This window comes from Elephantulus edwardii, unplaced genomic scaffold (assembly GCF_000299155.1).
Source record: "Elephantulus edwardii isolate Elephantulus edwardi_28Jun2011 unplaced genomic scaffold, EleEdw1.0 scaffold00036, whole genome shotgun sequence".
Lineage (NCBI taxonomy): Eukaryota > Metazoa > Chordata > Mammalia > Macroscelidea > Macroscelididae > Elephantulus > Elephantulus edwardii.
The window spans coordinates 17,416,670-17,439,728 of NW_006399786.1; the positions used below are offsets into that span (position 1 = coordinate 17,416,670).

Consider the following 23,059-nt stretch of genomic DNA (forward strand, 5'->3'; position numbering starts at 1 on the left):
TATATGTTACTTATATAATAATTATAAACAATGCTTATTAGTAATCATAAATAATGGTCAAAAATCTTTCTTACTATCATTATGTAATATGAATCTTTCCCCATATTATCATTGCTAAGTATTAAGAAAGAGTTTTAAGTCTACTGAGTTAATGTATTAAAGAAATAATTAGCATTATCATTTAACTTTTTAAAAATAGCATTCTGATCCTAGCTTCAGATGTTGAGGTACATACATGATCGATGAAGGAGCCAAGAAATTTATTCATAGCATGATAAGCTTTTATACTCTGCTCAAAAGTACTTGCTGATGAGCTCAACAATCTAGCAGGGCCATTTTTCTAATGTAAGAAAGAAATAAGAATAAACAGAATGGCTTTTATTCTTGGTATTTAAAGAGCATGAAATACTGACAAAATATACTTGATTGTACTTTATACAAACCGTTGTTAGTGTCTCATGAATTCTGTCATAATGTTGTCTCATCTGGCTAGAAATTGCAATCTGAAAAGTTTGACCATCTGTGTTGGGTACCAAGCCTCTCTGGCTACACAAATTTTCCTGAAAAATCAAAAGACTGTAATTAAAAACAAGATTAAGAAAACTTTGCTAATCTCAAACAAACTCAAGAGCTTTTCTTTAGTTTTCCTCTGTTACTTCCATTGAGCCTATTCATGTACTCTGTAGCTGTTGTTGATTGCCGTCGAGTCAAGCACAACTATAGAGACCCTATGAACAAAAAACCTGAAGCCTTTCTATAACTATCGTCTTAAGACTTAGCTTAAAACTTCCTTTGTCAAACTCTAACCTACAAACACAAACTTTGGTTTTCCATATATTTACATATAAAGTGTACAAGTACTCAATTTCTTTACACCTCAAATTTTTAAAAAACCTATGCTATTGCAGAAAATTCATAAAACATGGAGATACAGGAGGAAAAAGGGGGGGGGGAAATCAATACTCAGATAAAAGTAATTTAAGACTTTCATTTCCAGTCCAAAACTGCAATCAAATTGCTTTCTGAATTTTTATTTAAAATTATATTCTGAGGAAAAACCCAAACTAAAAGCATAAGCTACCAAATAGGAAAATATCTTGAGAAATCATGTGTTCAAATAAATAAAACTATATTCTAACAAATTCTATAACTGTTAAAGTTTACCTAAGATTTTAATGCATAGTTAAGTCAATGTTTTTCACATCCTTCTGTTTTTACATACTTTTCTGCCATTATGCACCTTAAAGAGCCATTCTTCTTCATAGAGTCCAGCTTCGCAAATGATTGTTTAGCTTACAAACTGAATGAGTATGGAGAAAGGATACAACCTTGATGCACACCTTTCTTAATTTTAAACTATACAGTATTCCTTTGCTCTATTACACAACTGCCTCTTTGTCTAGATACTGCTTTTGCATGAACACAATTGAGTGTTCTGGGAGGCCTGTTCTCAATGTTAGACATAATTTGTTATGATCCACACATATGCCTTCACATAAGTCAATAAAGTACAAATAGACATTATTCTGGTATTCTCTGTATTCAGCCAGTATCTGACATCAGCAATGATAACCTTGGTGCCATGGCCTCTTCTAAATCCAGCCTGAACTTCTGGCAGTTCTGTCAATGTACTGTTCTAGCCATTTTTTAATTACCTTCAATAATATTTTGCTTGCATGTGAAATTAATGATATTGTTTGATAATTTACACATTGTGTTGGATCACCTTTCTTGGGAATGAGAAGAAATATGGATCTTTTCTAGTGAGTTGGCCAGAAAGCTGTACCCCAGATTTTCTGGCATGGATTGGTTAGTGGAAATATGTCAGTTTTATCTCATCAATTCCTGGAGCCTTATTTTTTGCCATCATCAGAGCTTGAACTTCTTCTTTCATTACTATTGGCTCTTGATCATATGTTTCTTTCTAAAATATTTCAGTGCCAGTCAATTCTTTTTGGCTCAGTAATAATTTATTCCTCTACCTTCTTTTAATGGTTTCTGGATCATTCAATATTTTGCCATAACATCTCTTACTATTGCAACTAGAGACTTGATTTTTTTCAGTTCTTATAGCTTGATAAAAATCCTACGTGTTTTCTTCCCTTTTTATTCTTCAATTCCAGCTCTCTGAACATCTCATTATAAACACTTTGCTTTGTCTTCTCAAGCTGCCCTTTGCAATCTTCTGTTCAGGATCTCTTTTGTTGTTGTTGTTGTTGTTTTAGATTCTTAATGTTCTGGTGCAATTTTCAGAGTACCTTTTGACATCCATTTTGGGGTTTTTTCTTTCTCCTCTGTCTCTGCAATGACCTTTAGTTCTCTTCATGGATTATATCCTTGATGTCATCTCAAAACTCATCTGGTCTTATATCTCTGGCTTAAGATGATTTCAAAATTCAAGTTTTTAAAGTTAAAACACAGGCAGTCCAATCACAAGCTCTTTTTTAGGGGAAAAAATGAGGCAGACCCCTCCCATAAGATTGACAGCCTCCAACCCACAAGGAAGGTTGCCACGAAGTGAAGTGGGACAGATTTGATGTTAAGAGGGTTTTGATGTGGCTAACAAGGACTTTAAACATAAATAACCACTATGTCATTTGGATAAATGACATAGAAGTATGTCTATTTGTGTTTTATTTAATTTTTATTTTATTATTTGTCTGTGTCTGTATACCATTGAACCAGATCCAAATGGTACAGGAGGAGAACACCCCTCCTTCTCCAGCATAGCATCTGGTGAATTTGAACTATGTGCCTTCAGGATTGCAGCACAGCTTCTTGCCATTAGGCTACCAGAGCTCCCTTGTCTATTTGTGTTTTATTGACTATGCAAAGGCATGTTATTGTGTGGATCATAACAAACTATGGTTAGTATTGAGAAGAATGTGAAACCTATACTTAGATCAAAAAGCTGTTGTGCAAATGCAAGGGAACACAGCATGGTTTAAAATCAGGAAAGGTTTGCTTTAGAGTGGTATTCTTTCTCTCTATCTATTCAATCTGCATGCTTAGAAAATAATTTGACCTAACCACAAAATCCTGAAGTACAATGCTGTAATAGGATGTTCATAATTTATTCTGCTAAGATTAGTAGTAGCAGACCAGTTATAAGAACTGTCAACAATGACAGAATTTTTCTTTTACTTTTCAAAGAAAAAAGTATACTGGGGGGTGGGGGGCTAGGAAGAAAAGTGCAACAATGAATGAATGGAAATCCAAAGTCTCTGTAAATTTTCATTAAAATTAATAATAATAAAAAGAAATACCAAGTTAAAAAATAATAATTTGAGAAGCTGGACCCTATGAAGAACATGGTATCAGAATTGGAGGAAGACTCATCAACCTGCATTATGCAGATGACACAACCTTGCTTGTTAAAAGTAAGGGGGCCTAGAAATACTACAGAGAATCAAGGATTACAGCCTTCTATATGGATTACATCTCAACATCAATAAGACAAAAATCATCACTAATGGACCAACAGACAACATCATGACAGATGGAGAAATGGTTTTAACTGTTAATTACGTCATCTTACTTGAATCTACAATCAAAACCCTTGTAACCAGCAGTCAGGAGACTAACAGATATAGTATATTGGGCAAATGTGCTGTCAGGGATCTCTCCAAATTACTGAGGAGCAATAATGTTCAGTTTGAAGACTAAGGTGCATCTGATTCAGACCAAGCTGCTGCTGTTATGTGTTCTCAAGTGGAAACCAACCCACAGCTGACCCTCCAGAGAGTTTTCAGTTAGGAAATTGCACAGAAGGAGATTGCCCATTATTCTCCTGTGAAGCAGCTGATAACTTCGAACTACATGACTATGGAATTTCAGCACAGCTTCTTATAGAGTTCCACAATTCAGGATATGGTCTTTTCAATCACTTATCATGCATCTGAGAGGTGGACAGTGAATAAGGATGACTGTAAAAGAATTGGTGCTTTTGAGTTGTGGTTTTGGAGAAGAATACTGAATATTCCTGCCAAATGAACAAAAAGATAAATCTTGGAGAAGGTGCAACCAGAGTGTTCCCTAGAGGCAAGGATGGTGAAACTTGGTCTCACATATTTTGGTCATGTTGCCAGGAGAGGCTATTCCTTGCAAAAGAAGTAGATCAGCAAAAAAGAGGAAGACTGTCCATGAGATGGACTGAACATGACTACAGCAATGGGCTTGGGTGTGTCGGAAATCATGAGGCTGGCACAGGACAGGACAGGGGTCAGATCTGTTGTTCGGAGGGTCACTATGAGCCATACTCAACGTGACCGCATCTAAAAACAACAACAACATGTCATCTGGAGAGGGATCTCTGGTGGCTTAGTGGTAAGGAGTTGTGATGCTAACCGAAAGGCACATGGTTTAAATTCACCAGCTTCTCCACAGTAGAAAGATTAAATAATCTCCTCCCTTGTGATTACTACATCTAAAAAGCCTTTGGAGACTTAGCTGAGTTGGTTCTGACTAGTATACAACAACACAACACATCACTTGGAAGTAGATGGTTAACAAAAGGGAAGATGCTCAACAAGTTGGACTGACACGGTGACTGGAGCAATGGGCTCAAGCATATCACAGATTATGAGGATGGTGCAAGATATGGCAAGGTTCTTTTTGCACAAAACAAGGTTAAGATCATAGGGTCAGTGTGAGTTGTAGTCAATTCAACAGCACCTTACAATAATAACTTGCTATCTGGGTGGAGAGCTCTGGCAGCCAACTGAATAAAGGGTTGCAATGCCAACCAAAAGTAGCCGGTTCAAAGCCACTAAATTCTGCTGGAGAAAGAAGGGTAATCTCCTGCTGTACAATTTACAGACTCTGCAAACCCACTGGAGGGTCAGCTATGAGTTGGTTCTAACTCTATGGCAATGACTTGAGTTGAGGTTAATATCACACATAACAAAACTATTCATTCTTTTAAATAGAAAATTTAACCCAATCAATTTCCTAACTTTTAAAAATTGTTATCTGCATCAAGATACATACAAAGTTCACACAGTGTATAGAAGTGTGTTGTTTTTTACATCTCATTATCTAACAGCTCTCCTCCATTACCACCATCCCTTTTTTCCCTATCCCATTGGTCTGTTGCAAACAAGTATTTGTCCATTTGTCAAACAATAGAAATTTGTGAAATCCTACATTCTAACTCTGACCGATTACTTCCCTAAAGTATTTGTCTTCTTACCTACTGTAGAGAATTGATAGTCGAGGGGTAAGAAGCTACGTTGCAATCCCAAAGGCACATGGTTCAAATCCACCAGCTGTTCCATAGGAGAAAGATGTACAATCCTCCCCACCCCATGCAATTAATTGCCTCTGAAAACTCACTGGTGGGTCAACTATGGGCTGGTTTAAACTTAATAGTACACAAATTAATAACAACAATTCACTGTAAGGCGGTCTGGTGGCACTGTGGTTAAGACATTTGGTTTCTAAGCTGAAGGTCAATAGTTGGAACCTACCAGTTACTCTGTGGGAGAAAAACGGGGCAGTGTGCTTTCATAAAGATTTACAGCATTGGAAACCCTGTGTCATAATTCTACCCAGCGCTTCAGGGTTGCTGTGAGTAATTTTGGTAATGAGTTTTAATCCCCATAGTTTCTATAATAATGGATTAAATTTAGATGTTTGATCTACTCAGGATCAATTTTCTTAAGCAAGGCTATGATGTTTGTATTTCCTACTACCTCATATTAGGAAGTCCGATTTTCTCCTCTTTACTTATAGTAAGATTGATCCAGTATATCTAGATTAAGCCAATCTAATCCTTCATTATAATGCTGCCTGTCAACATTCACTGAATTGTTTTAGCATACATCTATGATTGCAGTTTATGTTCATTAATCTGTTACGTGTTACAAAATGGTGATTTTTCTACCTTGAAGTTCTTTCTACTTTGCTGTATAAGAATTTTTCCACAAGAATTATTTGCTTTCTCTAAAATAGTTCTATAGGAACAGTGAGACAAAATTCCATTTTTCCCTTCATTAATATTCAGTGTAATAAGCTGACAGCCAAACAACTTTCAAAAGTGATCAATTAAAAAATGACTAAAGAAAATTATTTTTTAAGTATTAGTACAAATTCTAACTTAAGAAAGAAACCTATCTCCCAACATAAAGACAAAATAAATTTAAAAAAAAATCCATACCGCTTCTCTTTTAAGATTCATATTCATTTCTTCCATATTAGTATCTGCATGCCCATGTACTGATCTACCATGAATATAATACCCAAAACATCTGTGGGATAGAAGAAACACTGATATCTATGAAAAGAAAAGAAAAGGGCAATCAACAGATAACCTGAAAAGCAAAAAAAAATTAAGTTTTTCTTGAAATTGTTTTCTTTTTCCTTAAATCATGAGGAATGAATTTTTCATAAGAGAACTTTTTAAAACATTGATATAGGTAAAATAGAAAAGATGGTCTAAGAAAAGAATAAATTAAGTTTACATAGAAATATTTGCCAGGGATCTTGAGTTGAAGTCTTTGATGATTTAAGGAACTCATAATTAAGAAACTGCAGATGGAAAAAGCTAATGTAATTAAGTATTAACTTCTAGCCAATTATAACTGCCTCTAGAATTAAGTCAATAGACAATTAAGCTAAAAATCCAATCAATGTATTCATGACCTTTATAAAGGGGAAACTAACAGTTACAGGGCAAAATCAGAAAGTACTTACATTGCTCATACAGCACAAATCAACAAACTGTCGAATTTTATCTTCTATGAATCTCTCATAAAAAACAGCAAAGAATGTAACCTGAAACATTAAGCCAAGTTCATACTTACTTTTAGAATTTTAATTTTCTTTCAGTTATTATGCAGTATCTTAAAAATTTAAAATAAAAGTTCCAACTATTAATACAGACTCTACTAACACCTGTGTGATAAAACCCTACATGTTATTTCTGAATCTTCTGTCAAAATAAGATATTTAGAACTATGTTAAGATTTAGTAAGGGCAATTATTTTTATTTCCTTTTCTGTATCATTAAAATAAAATAAGATAAGATAGAGGAAGACAGGGAAAAGCTTTAAAAATGTTGACAAAATCAGTATTTTAATAATCAAATTTATATCTCGTTCTTCAATTCCATTCATGCTCTGAATTACATACCACCCTGGCAGTATGGTGTATTTTGTGGAGGACTCCTAACCAAATATTTGATGATTCAAATTAAGCACCTGTTCTGAGAGAGGAAAAATGGGTAACTTCCTTCCATAAAGATTTATGTTGTTGTTGTTTTTGTTCCAGAATACCAATGGAAAGTTATCATGAGTCAGAACTGACTTGACACAGTGACTCTGGGTTTTTGGTTTTCACTTTCAGAAGGCATAAGAAAAGTTTCTGCTTTTCAAATTAATCTCCTATGACACAATAGCAGATCAAAAGAATACACCCATTATTCATTTACCAGTATGGTTAAGTTCCAAAGACCAAGCCATTATGTGAAAATCAATGTTCTAAGAAAATAGAAGATGACTACATCAGGTCACTAATTACATCATTATATAACTGCTAAACGATTAAGTATTATGGCTCAGCCAAACTCCCACATAACCTTAACCATCCCGTCCAGTATTACTCTCACCTTACATCCATTACTGTCAGACATACATGACTAATGTGCAAAATAGTCAGTTTTTACTGTTGTCATGTATGTGAAATATCAGATAAACAATTTATCAGTAAGTGAAAAGTAGGAGCATTCTAGGGAGTGCTAGTGGCCTAATGGATAAGAAGTCATGTTTGTCAACCCTAAAACAGGTGGGTCAAATCCACCAATTGCTCCTTTGGAGAAAGATGCGCAATCTCCTCCCACGTGATATACATCCTCTGAAAACTCACTGGAGCTTCAGTTCCAACTCAATGAGTTTTTGAGAGGTGCATTCTATTTCAAGGGAGCTCTTGTGGCTTAGAGGTAAGGAGTTGAGATGCTAACTCAGAGGAATGTGGTTCAAATCCACCAGCTGCTCCACAGGGGAAACACTGACAATCTCCTCTCATTTGATTTATATCCTCTGAAAACCCACTGGAGAGTCAGCTATGGTTGGCTCCAACTCAATGGAACACAATAATGACAAAATTCTATTTCAGGTGAAGATACTGTATTAAGTATTCAAATGGTTTTAAGAGTTTTAGATTTAATAAAAACACTAGAAAAATAAATGTCTTAATTTTTTTTAAGTTTGTAGTACAGATTTTCTTCTCATCTAGGCTTCCAAAGCTGTCTCTACAGCTTTCCTAATCCTTATGTCTACACCCCTCACCTCACTTTCTCTTTCATCTTCCTGCATATTTCCTTCAAAGCACTGTCACAGTCCTTAACTTATTCTTGTTACTGTATGTGTTAACATAAACTCACAACAGTGCCTGGTACATAAAATGGATTCAAATATGTGAATGATTAAATGAGTGACTCTACATTGTTCTTAGGGGCCACTGAGACGACTATAACTCACAGTGAACCTATGAACACATCGAAACTGCCTTGTCCTGCTCCATGTTCAAGGTCTGTGGTATGTTCAGTCCCACTTTTGCAGCTATTGTGTGTCAATCCATCTTGTCGAGGATCTTCCTCTATTACATTCACCCTCTACCTTTCCAAGCATGATGTCCTTTCCTGACAATATGCCCCAAATATCTAAAACCAACTTTCCACTATCCTTGCCTCTAAGGAGAACGATGGTTGCACTCATCCAAAACAGACTTGTTTGTTCCTTTGGCAGTCCACGGGATATTGAGTACTCCTCCAGCACCACAGTTCAACATTATCAATCCATTTTCTGTCATCCGTATTTACTAACTTTCAGATGCACAGACAACAAGTGAAAAGTCCATAGCTTGGATCAGTAACACCTTAGTCTTTAAACTAACATGCTGTTCTTTAAGCACATTGGAGAGGTCTTTGACAGCAGATTTTCTTAAAGCAATGTCTTTTAAATTTCTTGACTGCTGCTCCCACCACTGTTCCTTGTGGATCCAAGTAAAATGAAATTATTGACAACTTTAATCTTTTCTCCATCATATTACCTACTGATCCAGTGTGAAGATTTTTCTTTTCCTGATGGTAGGGTATAATCCATATTGAAGGCTGTAGTCTTTATCTTCTGCAGTAAGTACTTCAAGTCTTCATCACTTTTTGCAATCAAGCTTGTGTCATTTGCATAATATTAATAGTTGATGACTCTTCCTTCAACCCTGATGCTGCATTCTTCCTCATATAGTCCAGTTTCTCCAATGACCTGCTCAGCATATAGACTGAACAGGTACAGAGAAAGGACACAACTGTGACATGCAACTTCTCTATTTTAAACTATGCAGAATTCTTGGGTCTTGTTTTATAACTATTTCTTGGTCCATGTACAGGTTGTGCATGAGTACAAATTAAGTGTTCTGGAATTTCAAAGCCATCTAGAGCAGCCAATTATTGGTGAGGAAAAAAGGGCCAGTGCATCTATATTTTTCTATCTACCTGCAGCAGAATGGTTGAAATGGAAAACAACATAAAAAGAACAAATCAAGTGAGCTCTGGTGGCCTAGTGGCAAGAAGCTGTACTGTATGTCCAGAGGTGAGCGGTTCACCAGCTGCTCTGCTGGAGGAGGGACAATCACCTCTTGTACCATTCAGATCTGATTTATGGTACGCACACACACACATGCGCGCACACACACAAAATCATTAAAAAGAACAAGTCAAAGAAAAAACACAGCTGAATCGGTAGCAAACAGAAAACAGAATATGTGTTAAAGGGGATCAGGAAAAAAAAGTAGGATTTCTATCCATTGTTGGTAGGACTGTAAACTTCTATGGAAAATAGTTTAGCAGTTCCTCAATAAGTCAAACACAGAATTTCCATATGACTCATCAATCACAGTCCTAGGTGTAGACTCAAAAGAATTAAAAGAATGAAAACAGAAACTTGTATACTAATATTCATCACAGCACTATATATTATGCCCAAGGAGTGGAAACAATCTAAATGTCTATTACCAAGTAAATGGTTAAACAAAAGGCAGTATGCACATAAATTGAGTATCACTCATTAAGAGAAATGACATTCCAATACACTCTACAATGTGGTAAACTTTGTAAACACTATGCTAAATGAAACAAGTCAGTTGAAGAAAAATATTAAGATTTCACATTCATGAAAAGGCAAATAGAAACCAAAGCTTACTAGTGGTTAGCAGGATTTGGAGCTGCTGCACATAGGGTCACTATGAGTCAAAAGCAACTTGATAACACTTAACAACAAAATCTAGAACAAAGAAGAGTGAGGAAATTCAACACTCAAGGAAATAAGTCTGCTGTCATGGACCTCTCCAAATTACTGAGGAGCAATGATGTCAGTTTGACAACTAAGGTGCTCCTGATTCAGGCCATGGTCTTTTTAATCACTTGCTATGCAGTAAGTTCTGTTGGCCTAGTGGCAAGAAGTTGCACTGCAATCCCACAGACACAGTTTGAATCCCACCAGCTGCTCCACAAGAGAAGGATGGGCAATTTCCTCCCATGCAATTTACTGCCTCTGAAAACCTGCCAGAGTGTCAGCTATGGGTCGGTCTCGATTCAACAGTACACAACAAGAATGCCTCTGAAAGCTGGACAGTGAGTAAGGATGACAGAAGAAGAATTGATGCCTTTGTGCTGTGGTACTGGAGAAGAGTAGTGACTATCCCCTGTCAAATGAACAAACACCTATGTCTTCAAGAAGGAGGAGGCAGAATGCTCCTTGGAGGGACAGATGATAAAGCTTCGGCTCATATACTTCGGGCATATTGCTAGGAGAGGATATTCCTTGATGAGGAACATCATGCTTGGAAAGGTGGAGGAATAAAGAAAGAGGAAGACTCTCAATCAGAAAGACTGACACAGAGACTAAAGCAATGGATTCAAGTATGCCAGAAATTGAGGATGGCACAGGATAGGGCAGGGTTCATGTCTGCTGTTCATAGGGCCACTATTAGTTGTACTCAACTTGACAGGATCTAACAACAAAGAAACAATTAGTTTAAGAGAATAACGGCTTCTGTTGAATAAGGAGGGACAATCTCCTCCTGTACCACTCAGATCCGATTTGACGGTACACACATTAAAAAAAAAAAAAAGAGAGAGAGAGAGAGAATAACGGCTATGCAAATCAGAGCCTCCACTAGCCTCATACAGAAGGACCAGGTGATAGCCAGCTACCAATGCTGACCACTCTGAAAGATATCACAATAGAAGAGCCTGGAGAGACGGGAGGGAAATGGGGAACAAAAATCAAAATAATGAAAAAAATCAGGCTATAAATTTTATAGATGGGTGGAACCCCTAAGACTACTACCCTTAGTCACCTTTCAAGCCTAGAACTGAACGTACCCTGTGGCTCAACTTTCAGCTAAACAGCAGAGAGGCCTGTAAGGTGAATTATAAAAACTAGAAAACTCCAGGTGTCAGAGAAGATGAAAAGCAACTAGAATTCCCATCCACTGATGCTAGGCACGCAAAATAGTACAGCTACTATGGAAAATAGTTTAGCAGTTCCTCAAAAAGTTAAATACAGAACTTTCATATAACCCAACATTACCAGTCTTCCATATAGACCCAAGAGAAGGAACAAACTCCTTAGATCAGCTGTATGAGATCAAAAGGGCAGTATTTGCCCAGGGATAAGTATCAGCAGGTAAAGAGGGCTAGGAAAGCAGGACACAAGGAAATGGGAATCACAGAGAAGGTTCAGGAAGAGTGCTGTTACAAAATTGCAACCAGTGTCATTAAATAAAATGCATATGAACTGTTCAGTGGAAAACCAATATGCTCTGTAAATTTTCACTCAAATCACAAAAAAAGTGTAAAAAAATTAAAACAATATGCTGTTATAGATATTTATAGGTTATAAGATATTTAACTAGTGCTTTGTTCCTTCATTTGTTGACTCTAAAAGTTAAATTTGGGGGAGCTCTGGTGGCCTAGTGGCAAGAAGCTGCACTGCAATCCCAGAGGCGCATGGTTCGAATCCACCAGATGCTCTGCCGGGAAAGGAGGGACAATCTCCTCCTGTACCAGTCAGATCTGATCTGACGGTACACAGACACACACACACACAAAATAATAATTAAAAAAAAAAAGTTAAATTTGCTTGCTGTAAAATGGGACTGATATCAGGTTGGGGTAAGACTGAGAAAAACTGGATAAATTGTGTATACTGCACTGAAACAGATGAGGGAGTGAATAATTTAAAAGCGATATATGATAGGGTATTATGGTTATCACAAGAGTCCACAATTAAGGTTGCATAGTGGAATGTACTTGGGGCAGTGGGAGGGCTGCAGGGGGGACTGTGTCCCAGGGAGGGAGTGTTTCTTTTACTTTTAAAAGAGAGGAGCAAACTTGGGCGGACGGGAGGGCTGGGCGGAGGGAGAAGTGCAGCAATGAATGAATGGAAATTCAAAATCTCTGTAAATGTTCATGAAAATTATTTTTTTTAAAAAAGAAATACAAAAATCTAAAAAATTTTTAAAAAGTTAAATTTGCAATTCGAACACTGTTTCTCTTTTATGCTTCTTTTTCTTTTTTTTTTTTTTAGCTTTAAAAGAGGGGAGGAAAAAGGAAAAAGTCAAAGGAAGCATAGAAAAGATACTGTTACATGAGTCCTGACACAGAAAAAATGTGCCTTAGTTTCAGTAATTTCAGTAAACATTTCAAATATATTTTTTTCCCTGGAGTACCACTGATATGAATGGGATCTTATGATGCATGCACAAATGTAAACAGAAAATAACATTTCAAAAGAACAAGAAAATATGAAAGGTAACTTAGCCATCCCTGGCAGTATATCAAAACAATGAGTCTTTCATATGAGCTGATCATATTTTTTTTAAAAAGTGAGTATATTAATATAACTTGTCACTATGGGTTATTATAAAGATGACATGTAACATGAATCTGTAAAGCAACTGATTACTGCCTTATACCACTATAGAAGAATTAACTATTAACTATTCTGTCATTCTTGCTCCAACATTCTTCCTGCTCCTTAAATTAGGATCTGATCGATATTGGAGGTTAGTTTGTATGTGAGCAGGTTTATAAATAGTCTCTTTTTACCTGAATAATGCCAATGACAAGCCAAAGAGCAGCAGACACTGCATATCTCAAAATGCGGCTGTAAGGAGCTATGTAGCTAGATGGGCTTCTGGAAAGATGAGAGGATGAATCCATCAATGCCAAGTTCTTGAATCCCACAACCTGAATAAGAAGAAAACAAAAATACTATTTAAACAGATGTGGCTAAAGAGAGCTCCTCTAGAATGAAAAGGGGCCACTCTTCTACATTCTTCACTTTGAAACATTCAGTTCATACAAACAACAGAACATCTAGATAAAAATCATAACTAGTGTGGGCTAGTGGCAAGAAGCTGCACTGCAATCCATAAGGCACGTGGTTCAAGGCCACCAGCTGCTCTGTGGGAGAGGATGGGCAATCTCCTCCCATGTGATTAACTGCCTCTGAAAACCCGAAGGAGGGTCAGTTATGGGTCAGTTCTGACTCTATGGTACACAACATGAACAACAACATCCAGCATTTTAATTCAAAAGTATTTAATATCAAGTATATAGTTAGATAGTCTAAACAATCTACATAGTTAATTCATTTGGGATTCTCTTCTACGTAATCAAAGGTTAGATATTATTGTTTATACACATGGACAGAGCAATTTCTGTCAAAAGACTAAAAGTTTCTTTGGTAAACTAGTGATTTACCTAAATAATGATAGTATTTCATGAGTATTTAGCATGTGCTAGACATAATGCTAAATGGTTTTACATTTCTCAAACATTATTTTTTAAAATTTCTTTCATAGAAGATCTTTTCTGCTAAAAGGAAGCCATGGTTAAATAAATTTCATAAGACCTGATCCCAACCTCATGTCTCGACCTATATTACAGTGAAAGTTCTGAAATCTTATAGTAAAGAAATCTAGCTGACTTCATTCAACTCAATGTTTTCCAAATCTACTTAACTATAAACTATCTTTCTTTCTTTCTTTCCTTTTTTCTCTTCTTTATTAATTTCAATTAAATTTTAAGGAGACTTTGGATTTCCATTCATTCATTGTTGCACTTTTCTCCCTGCCCAACCTCCCCCCCAGTTCACTCTTCTCTTTGAAAAGTAAAATTCTTTCATTGTTATACAATCCCCCCCCCCAAGTCCACTCCACTATGCAGCCTTCGTTCTGGACTCCTGTCATGACAATAATACCTAATAGTTTTACGTGACAATTTTTAAAGTTCTCTAAAATACTCTTCAGGATTTTTGTTTTATATTAAGGTACACCTTCATTTATGTAAAACATTCATTCAAAGTGGCCCATCAAGAGGATGACCCAGGACACAGTAGTATTTCATTTTTCATTCTCTTGTAGACAGAGTTACTGTGAATAGCAAGTATTGCAAGGGACTAAGTAACAAAATATTTAAAAATAAACAATCTTCTCTTCGTTGGAAAAAAGAAAGGGCAAAGAGGGCAAAAAGGAGTCTCCTAGGTGGAACAAGGAAGGCAGATACACAAACACAAGGTAAGGAGGTAATAATTCATACTGAACTTTATTTAAGCAGCTAATTCTTTAAAATGCCCATCATCTATAAAAACAATTACTGTGTTTTAGTCGGTTTAGTCTTACCACTCCCTCCTTAATAACTGCAACCCAAAGCAAAGCCTACCATAAAGTCATTTCCAACTCATAACAAAGACAGGGGAGAACCGCTCACAGAGATTCCAAGGCTGTAAATCTTCATAAAAGCGACTGCCTCTTCTTTCTTCCATGAAGCAGCCTGCAGGCTTCAACCTCTGAGCTTTAGACCTGTAGCCAGATGGTTGTAAAAGTATCCTAACATGTACCAAATCATGACCATTTGTTCAGCTATGGGTTCCTGCTCTGAGCACAGTACACAACCCAGAGTTGATATTCAACAATAATTTGCCCATATGTTTCACGTGTATAATATTGGTTCTAATACAGGAGTAAAAATATAAGTTAGGGAGGAGAGAATGTTTTCAAAGATATGCCTGTGCTCATATCAGAATTACTGACTTATCTCTGTAGGAGGGAGTCCAGGTAAAAGTATTCCGCAAAAGCTAAAAGAGTCAAGAAGAATCTAATAGAAAGCTGTATAAAAAAGTCATGATAGTACTATTTTAAACTTTAGAAAACTCATCTGTATTCATGAAACTGAGCTGGAATTTTATTAGTATTTATGAGGTCTACTGTATATAACATCATCAAATAATTTTATACCTCTAAAAAGAAGATGACAGTAAGTACTTGAAAGAGTGGGTTAATTTTTCTCACAGTCTGAATTTCATTCCACTCATTTGCTACAAAATATGTTCTCCATATGCTTACAGGAACAGTAGCACTCCGTACACCACCCTCACCTGGTTAGACAGAGAAAAAAAAGAAGTCAAACTATTTCATCTTATTTATTCTACAAATGCAAAAAATTAATTTTGCTACAAATTATTATTCCAGTTACCTTCAACAGCTTTAAGAACTTTCCCCTTAGGTCGTTCCCAGTCAATAAAGAATATATCTACTGTAATCTGGGATATGAGTTTATGCAAAAATTGCAGAGCCTGGAAATGACAAACAAGAAAATACCTGCTTATGAAATAATATTACTTTTTCCTAAAATAAACATTCTGTACCCACAAGAATATATAATTTTCCTCAAATGCACCAAATTTTCATACATATATTCTCTGTTCCTTTTACCTTTTCTTAAGGTAGGGATATGGAAGTAGGAGACAGACTAGCTCTCCAAACAGAAGGCTTGGCAAAACTGACTTCTTCCTTATGGTTTCCATATGCAGTTAGGTTTTAAAAAGTTCTCATGAGGGACCTCTGGTGACCTAATGATAAGAAATTGTCCTGCAATCCCAACAGCATGTGATTCTAATCCACCAGATGCTCTGCTGGAGAAGGAGGGGAGAGGTAATTTCCTCCTGTGCCAGTTGGTGGTGTCACACAACAAGGGGGGGGGTGGAGAAGAATGTCTCTCAGTCGTTTTTTAAATATATGGTACTAAGTTATTTTTGTTTTGTTTTTTAAATGCTTTCTTAAAACACATCTTTTCCTTTATATTAATAGTCTGATAGTTCAAATTCAACTTGACTTATTGCTGTCAAGTCAGAACCAAATCACGGTTGACTCTCCATGGAGTTTCTAAGGCTATAAATCACACAAGAGGCACCTGCACATGTTTCTCCTGCATAGCCACTGGCAGATTCGGACCTTCTGATGGTCAAAGACATGGAAATCTGTTTTGTACTCTGTTCTAGAAACATTATATAACTAAGATAAATAGTATATGTAAACTCTGAGGCATTCCTTCTAGTAGATGCATTATTGATCAAACACAGGATAAAATCCTAACCATAGGATGATGTCTCTCCTTACGGAACTCAGTTCAGTGGAAACGCAAAAACAAGAAATGTGGTAAGTGCTATTAAAGGGCAAGTAAAGTGCTCGCTTCAGCAGCACGTAGACTAAAATTCAAACGAAAAAAAGAAGATTGGCCTGGCCTCTGTGCAAAGATGACACACAGATTGGTGAAGCACTCCATATTAAAAACAAACAAACAAACAAAAAGCAGGTAAAGTCTTCTCACATACACTGCTGAGGGTCATGAAAGCAAGGGGAAGGGATACCTCGGGAAGAACTGGAAGGGAGCTTGGAAACAGAAAACAATCACGTTTTTACCATTTGACCTAGGTATCTGTCTTCAAAAAATTCATGCCTGAAAGCATTTTACTCCTGTTGCAAATGCGACATCAAGTTTTAAAAAAGAGAGTCACATGATCAACTATCTTTCTATCAAATTAGCTCTAAATCAAGTTAATAGTAACATATTTACAGCTTCTTTGAAAACAATTTTTTCAGAATGTGATAGCTACAAATAAGATTTTCCATATGAAGGTAGCTCTGGTGGCACAGTGCATACAGGGCTGCGCTGCCAACCCAAAGCAGTGCCTCTCTCAAGTCTGCCCGTGGCTCCTGTGGAGGCAATTTCCTCCTTTTTGATTTACAGCTTCTAAAAATCTGTTGGAGGGTCAGCTCTGAGTCAGTTCAACTCAATAGCAATGAGCTTTAAGTTTACCTAAAACCTAAAGCAAATCTTTTACATTTGGTAACCTGTGTTCCTTTGTGAGCTTGGTGTTGGAGAAGAGCACTGAGCCTCCCATGGATGACCAAAAGAACAAATAAATATGTCTTGGAGAGGGTGCCCCGGAGTGCTCTTTGGAGGCAAGAATGATGAGGCTTCACCTCACATACTTTGGACACGTTGCTGGGAAGGGTGGAGAGTTGGTGAAGGAGAGGAAGGTCCTCAACCAGGTGGATTGACATGGTGACTGCTGCAATGGGTTCTTGTGTGTCAGGAAGTGTGAGGATGGTGCAGGATAGAATAGGGTTCAGATCTTTAGTTCATAGGGTTGCTAGGAGTTGCACTTGATGGCACATAACAATAACAACCTATGTTTTGAAAACTTACCTTCAGTGCAAAAGCACATCCCACATAAGTAATAAAACGTTCTTCCTGAACTGGCAGTGGTAAGAAAACAGAAACAGACTTCTGTGCCTAAAGTAAAAATTACATTGTTAATATGACAAAATAGCCATTTGACCCAGCACAAATAGTAAAACAAACAAACAAAAACCTACCAGGAAGATAGTGATGAATTTAATAAACACAGTTGTTGTTGTTGTTAAGTGCCCTCAAGTCGCTTGCTACTTATAGCGACCTGTTGTACAACAGCCCTAAACTCTGCTCTAACATGACAGAGTAGTACAAACAGCCTCACAGGGTTTCTACGGCACACTGTCAGGTCTTTCTCCCACAGAGGGGCTGATAGAGTTGAACCAATAACCTTTCAGGTAGCAGCTGAGCCCTTTAACCATTGGGCCATCAGGGCTCCTTCAAGAACAGAAAAACCACCAAAATAAAACAGTTCAGTTACAGAGAGCTAACTATAGTTATTATTATATATTTTATTTATTATTATTATAGGTATTGGCATTTAGATTAAATTCAGAAATTCACTTACTTTGAAGAAAATAAGCCAGTAAAGACCCATTCCTGTTGTGATGATAAAGAAAACATTGGCCAGATCACCAGCATAGTACACCAAGAATTTCATAACCGTCTGCAATTTAAAAAGTTACAGCTATTAAATACATTAAAGACTCACTCCATTTATGACTATTTTAAGTAATATATCATAATTTCTTACACAATGAGTTTTCAGTAAACTCATCATGATATAAACACATGACCCATCTTAAAAGTTCAATTTACTAGGGAGTCTTTCTAGATTATATCAAATAATAATTAAAGTCCCCACCTCCCCACAAACACATACTTCCTTCCTTAGCATAAAGGGTTCCAGGTCAAGAAATAATATAAACAAATTATTATGCAGTCTGCTTCACGTTCTTCAGAAAAATTAAGGTAATACATGCTAGCAAGTTCTTGAAAAGTAAAGGACCAGAAAATTTACCTCTGCCTCAACTTCACCACATGAATCATATTAAAATCTAAATTCATAAAATTATTGTAAGTAATATATAAACCATATATTTAAAGTTTTTTAAAACCCCTGGAACACAGCAGATAACAGCAATTTTTAATATAAATATATATGTATACATACAGATATACACACACATATATACACTATATGATGATTAAAGAAGGAAAGTACAAAAAAGGGGAAATATAGTCAATAGAATAAAATTCAAGGGAATAAGTTGGTGATCTTGTGACCAAAAAAAGTCTTCCTTAAAAAAGATCCTGAAGACATATAACATAAAAAAATTCAGATATGACCATGTAAAAATTCTTCTAAACATAAGGGCCATTTAGATTTAAAAAAAAAGTAATTATAATTTTAAAAGTCTAAACCAACTGTTATCACATCAATCAGTTCCAACGTGCAGAAGCCCTATAGGGCAGAGGACAATGGTTCCTCAGTTTCCCAATGCTGCAAATCTTTATGGGACACGGTCTCAATTCTCTCTCAAGAAATAGCTCGTGGACAGAAACTGTCAACTTTCAGTTAGCAGTCCAACATTCAATAAACTGTGCCACTAGGGCTCCTTCACTAACACAGGTCTCCTACTTAGAATACACAAGAAACTCTTTCAACCAAACAAGAAAAAATTATAAATCTACTAGAAAAATGGGCCAGAGATACAAACAATTCACAGATAGTGAAATCTAAATGGTAACCAGTTCATGAGATGAACTAAAGAAATGAAGACAAATTAATAACAAAATGCTACTTTAAGTCATTACATAAGTAAAAACTGAAAGGCTAGAAAAATATCAAGTGCTGGAGGAGATGTGCAGAAATAAGAACAGCATTACTGGTGAGTGTGGACTGGTAGACAACAATTCTGGAGGGATGAGGAGCGCATGTATTCCCTATCCCAGCGACAGGGTTCCGCGTCCTCAACTCCAGAGAAACTCAAGTCTCTAGCTGACTTTTGGGAGAAGAATCTAGAATAGTTAAGATGAAAATTTAAAAATACTTGAAATCATACCTGTAAATCAATCAAAGGACTTCCAATACGCCTCTTCCATCCCGCTGTCTTCAAGAGAGACAATAAAATAGCTAGTCCACCCAACACACCCAAAGCAATCTTTAAAAAACAAGAAAAAAATAGCGCATCTTAGAATTTAACCAATTTATCTCGCAAATGTTCAAAACCAGTGCAAATAAAGAGTCAAAGCAAAAACCAAACCCACTACCACCAAGATGGTTCCAAATCATAGAGAACCTACAGGACTAGGTAGAATTGATCCATAGGGATTCCAAAGCTGTAAATTTTTTGGGGGGGAAAAATCCCCTTATCTTTCTCCTACAGAGGCTGGTAGGCTCGAACCACCAACTTTTTGATTAGCCTGGTACTAAAAGAATTGATGGAAGTGGGGGAATAGGTTGAAAGCACACAGGAGCTAGGGTGAAGGAATTGTCAGTGGCTCAATAGGGGACAATTCTGAGGGAGAAAACAGGATAGTAATGGATTACAACTGCTTAAAGAAAATAAGTTATCTATGTGTCCATATGTTCATTTAAATTTTGAAGACTGACTGAATGAATAAATGGGGAGAAGGGACAGGTTCTCCTTACTAAGAATTCCAATGAATAAATATAAAATTAATGACAGGAATAGAAAATCACCATCAAACAAATAATAATAAATAATACAATAAACAAACAATAATAAATGGCTGCTAAATAAACAAATGTCTAAAAAATAAACAAACAGTAATGGATGGCTGCTAAAATTATGGGGCAAAAGAAAAACAAGAAAATAGGCTATCTGCAGTTTCCAAATGTTTCCCAGGAGATGTTTATTAATTACAAACAGAGGATTAACAGTAGAGAAATCCACAGATACTACTTTGTCTATGAGATAAATGTTAACAGGACCAATAGCAAAGCATACTTCTTGATATTATATACTGAGAGACACAACATACTTCTATAGAGTCTTTGCCAAAATTAGACTAACTCAAACTAATCATAGTAAAATATGAAGTAAATTCAAATTGGGGGCCATTCTACAAAGTAATTAACTGGTACTTTCACCAGTGTTAAGGTCATGAAGAAGAAGCAAAAACTGAGGAACTGACACAGATTAGAGGAGACACAATATGATGATAGTGAAGAAACTGGCAAAATTAAAACAGTATGTAGAGAATTATACCATATAAAAAGCTAGTGACTCAGTCTATAAGGAGTTGTGCTCTTAGCACAAAGGCCATGACTCTCTGGCAGTCCAAAACCACCATCAGCTCTGATGGAGAAAGATGGACAACTCTTCCCATGCATGTTTCAGCCTTAGAAACATGCTGGAGGATTAGCCATAAGTCTTGATGGCACTGAGACACGGTAATAACTGTATTATGGTTATGTAAGATGTCAATATTATGGGAAATGAGGGACTGCTGCACTTTTTTCAATTTTCCTGCACAAACAGTTCTGCCTTTTGTTGTTGCTGCTTTAAAATTTAAACATGTGTGAAATGATGGCAACCATCTTTCGGGACTATACTAAAATGAAGAGACTACTCACTGCTGATCACTTAATACTGGGGAGAAAAAAAATTAAATATGCATTGCAAATATTTTAACAAGAGAAAAGAAACTCACATCTGTCTGGACCTCTGCTTCCCCTTGATTCATCTCATAGTTGACTGAGAAAGAAACCTGGTATTTAAAAGAAAGCAAACAGGACACAATGAAATTAGGTAATATACATCTGCTCTCAGTATAAAAATATCTCTACAGTTGGATTTTATGATTTTTTTAACTATCACCGTAACTAGAGCTGACCTTTACTTACATATAAAAGGATATGCTTTTGAGAGTTATCTATGCTTATTTTAAATCTTGTATCACACATTAAAGAAAGAAGCATTCATTAAAAACTAAGTTAGGCTTATTAATAGCAATTCAGGTTACACCAGCCATTTACTTTCTGGCAGAATTCTGCAACTGAGGAAAGTGATTGATTTATGTATCAAAAATTTAGCAATAGTGCACACCCATGTTTACTGCTGCTTTGTTCACAATAGCAAAGAGCTGGAAACAACCCAAGTCCCCATCAACAAACGAATGGAGATATAAGCTCTGCTATATTCACACAATGGAATACTATGCGCATTGAAAAACAAGGAAATCATAAAATATTATGCAAAACTGATAACCCTGGAGGACATTATGCTGAGTGAAATATCTCAGTCACAAAAGGACAAATATTGCATAGGGCCACTGTTGTAAAAGAGGACTGACATCAGGGTTGACAGAAGACAGAGAAAGATGGGAGGAATGATGTATACTGCATTGAAACAGATGAGGGAGAGAGCTGTTTAAAAGGGATATATGATTGGTTGTTATTATTATCATGATAGGAGTCCGGAATGAAGGCTGCATAGTAGAGTGGACTTGGCGGGAGGGATTGCATAACAATGAAAGAGTTTTTCTTTTACTTTTCAAGGAGAAGAGTGAATTGGGAGAAGGTGGTGGGCAGGGAGAAAAGTGCAACAATGAATGACTGGAAACCCTAAGTCTCTGTAAACGTTCATTAAAATTAATAAAAAAAAAATTTAGCAATTAGATTAACATTGTTAACTGTTGTTGTCATCTTCATTGTTATGTGCAGTCAGGTCACCTGCAACTCACAGCAACTATGTACAATAGCTGTGAACTCTGCAGTATCTTGAGCCAATTTCATAATCATACCTAAAGGTAAATTAATCAAAGAGTTGAAGACGAGTTTTAGGGATACCACTACACTACAAAACAGAAAGAGGAAAAAAGACCTGTAAACAGTGAGCGAACTAGCAGTGGGGGAAGCAAGAGAAAACAAGTACTCTGAGCCTTATCAAGGTCACGGAATAAAGATTTTTATGAAGAAAGGGGAGGGTATGAGCACAGTATTTAATCCTGTAAAAATGTCAAGTTAAACAAAAACAACTACGTGTAAATGTCATGATTAACTTTCACTAAAGAGGTTTTCAAAGAAACGAAGTGCCAAAAGCCAGACTTTAAAAGATGAAAGAATAGATCGCTGGAAAGTCAACAGGCACAGTAAAGCTAGTTAATACATGGAAGCTAGTCAAACTGAGTGAAGATTTTGGGTTTTTGGATGATTTAGTTTGTTTCTAAGAGGGAGCAACCCAAGAGCCTATATAAGCCAAGGAAAGAGATCATCAATGGGACTGGCTGAAAATAAATGGTAGGTGTGAAACAGGACACTGAAGAAAACAATGGAGACAGGCAGGAACTTAACTTAAGAAAAGTGAAAAGTCCCTATGCACATACAAAAACTTCAACAGGGTAAAAAGGGAAGCCACAGACTGGGAAAAAGTATTTGGTAATGACATGTCAGGTAAGGGACTTATATCTAGAATTTATAAAATACTTGAGCACCACAACAAGATAAAGGTAAATAATACAATTGAAAAATGGGCACAGGATATAAACAGA

At 36.3% G+C, this 23,059-nt stretch overlaps 1 protein-coding gene across 2 annotated transcripts in view; it reads right to left on the reverse strand.

Moving 5' to 3' along the window:
* The window catches only part of TMEM67 (transmembrane protein 67), a 67,596-nt gene that overhangs the window by 3,026 nt on the left and 41,511 nt on the right, over positions 1-23,059 (reverse strand). For both annotated transcript variants that reach the window (XM_006884591.1, XM_006884592.1), the window contains 11 exons: positions 21,221-21,277; positions 19,606-19,704; positions 18,108-18,206; positions 17,555-17,641; positions 15,539-15,638; positions 15,301-15,440; positions 13,109-13,249; positions 6,694-6,774; positions 6,158-6,274; positions 444-560; positions 236-340 (listed from right to left, as the gene is read on the reverse strand). In XM_006884591.1, coding sequence (XP_006884653.1) covers positions 236-340; positions 444-560; positions 6,158-6,274; positions 6,694-6,774; positions 13,109-13,249; positions 15,301-15,440; positions 15,539-15,638; positions 17,555-17,641; positions 18,108-18,206; positions 19,606-19,704; positions 21,221-21,277 — 1,143 coding nt within the window. The remainder of the gene's footprint in view (positions 1-235; positions 341-443; positions 561-6,157; positions 6,275-6,693; positions 6,775-13,108; positions 13,250-15,300; positions 15,441-15,538; positions 15,639-17,554; positions 17,642-18,107; positions 18,207-19,605; positions 19,705-21,220; positions 21,278-23,059) is intronic.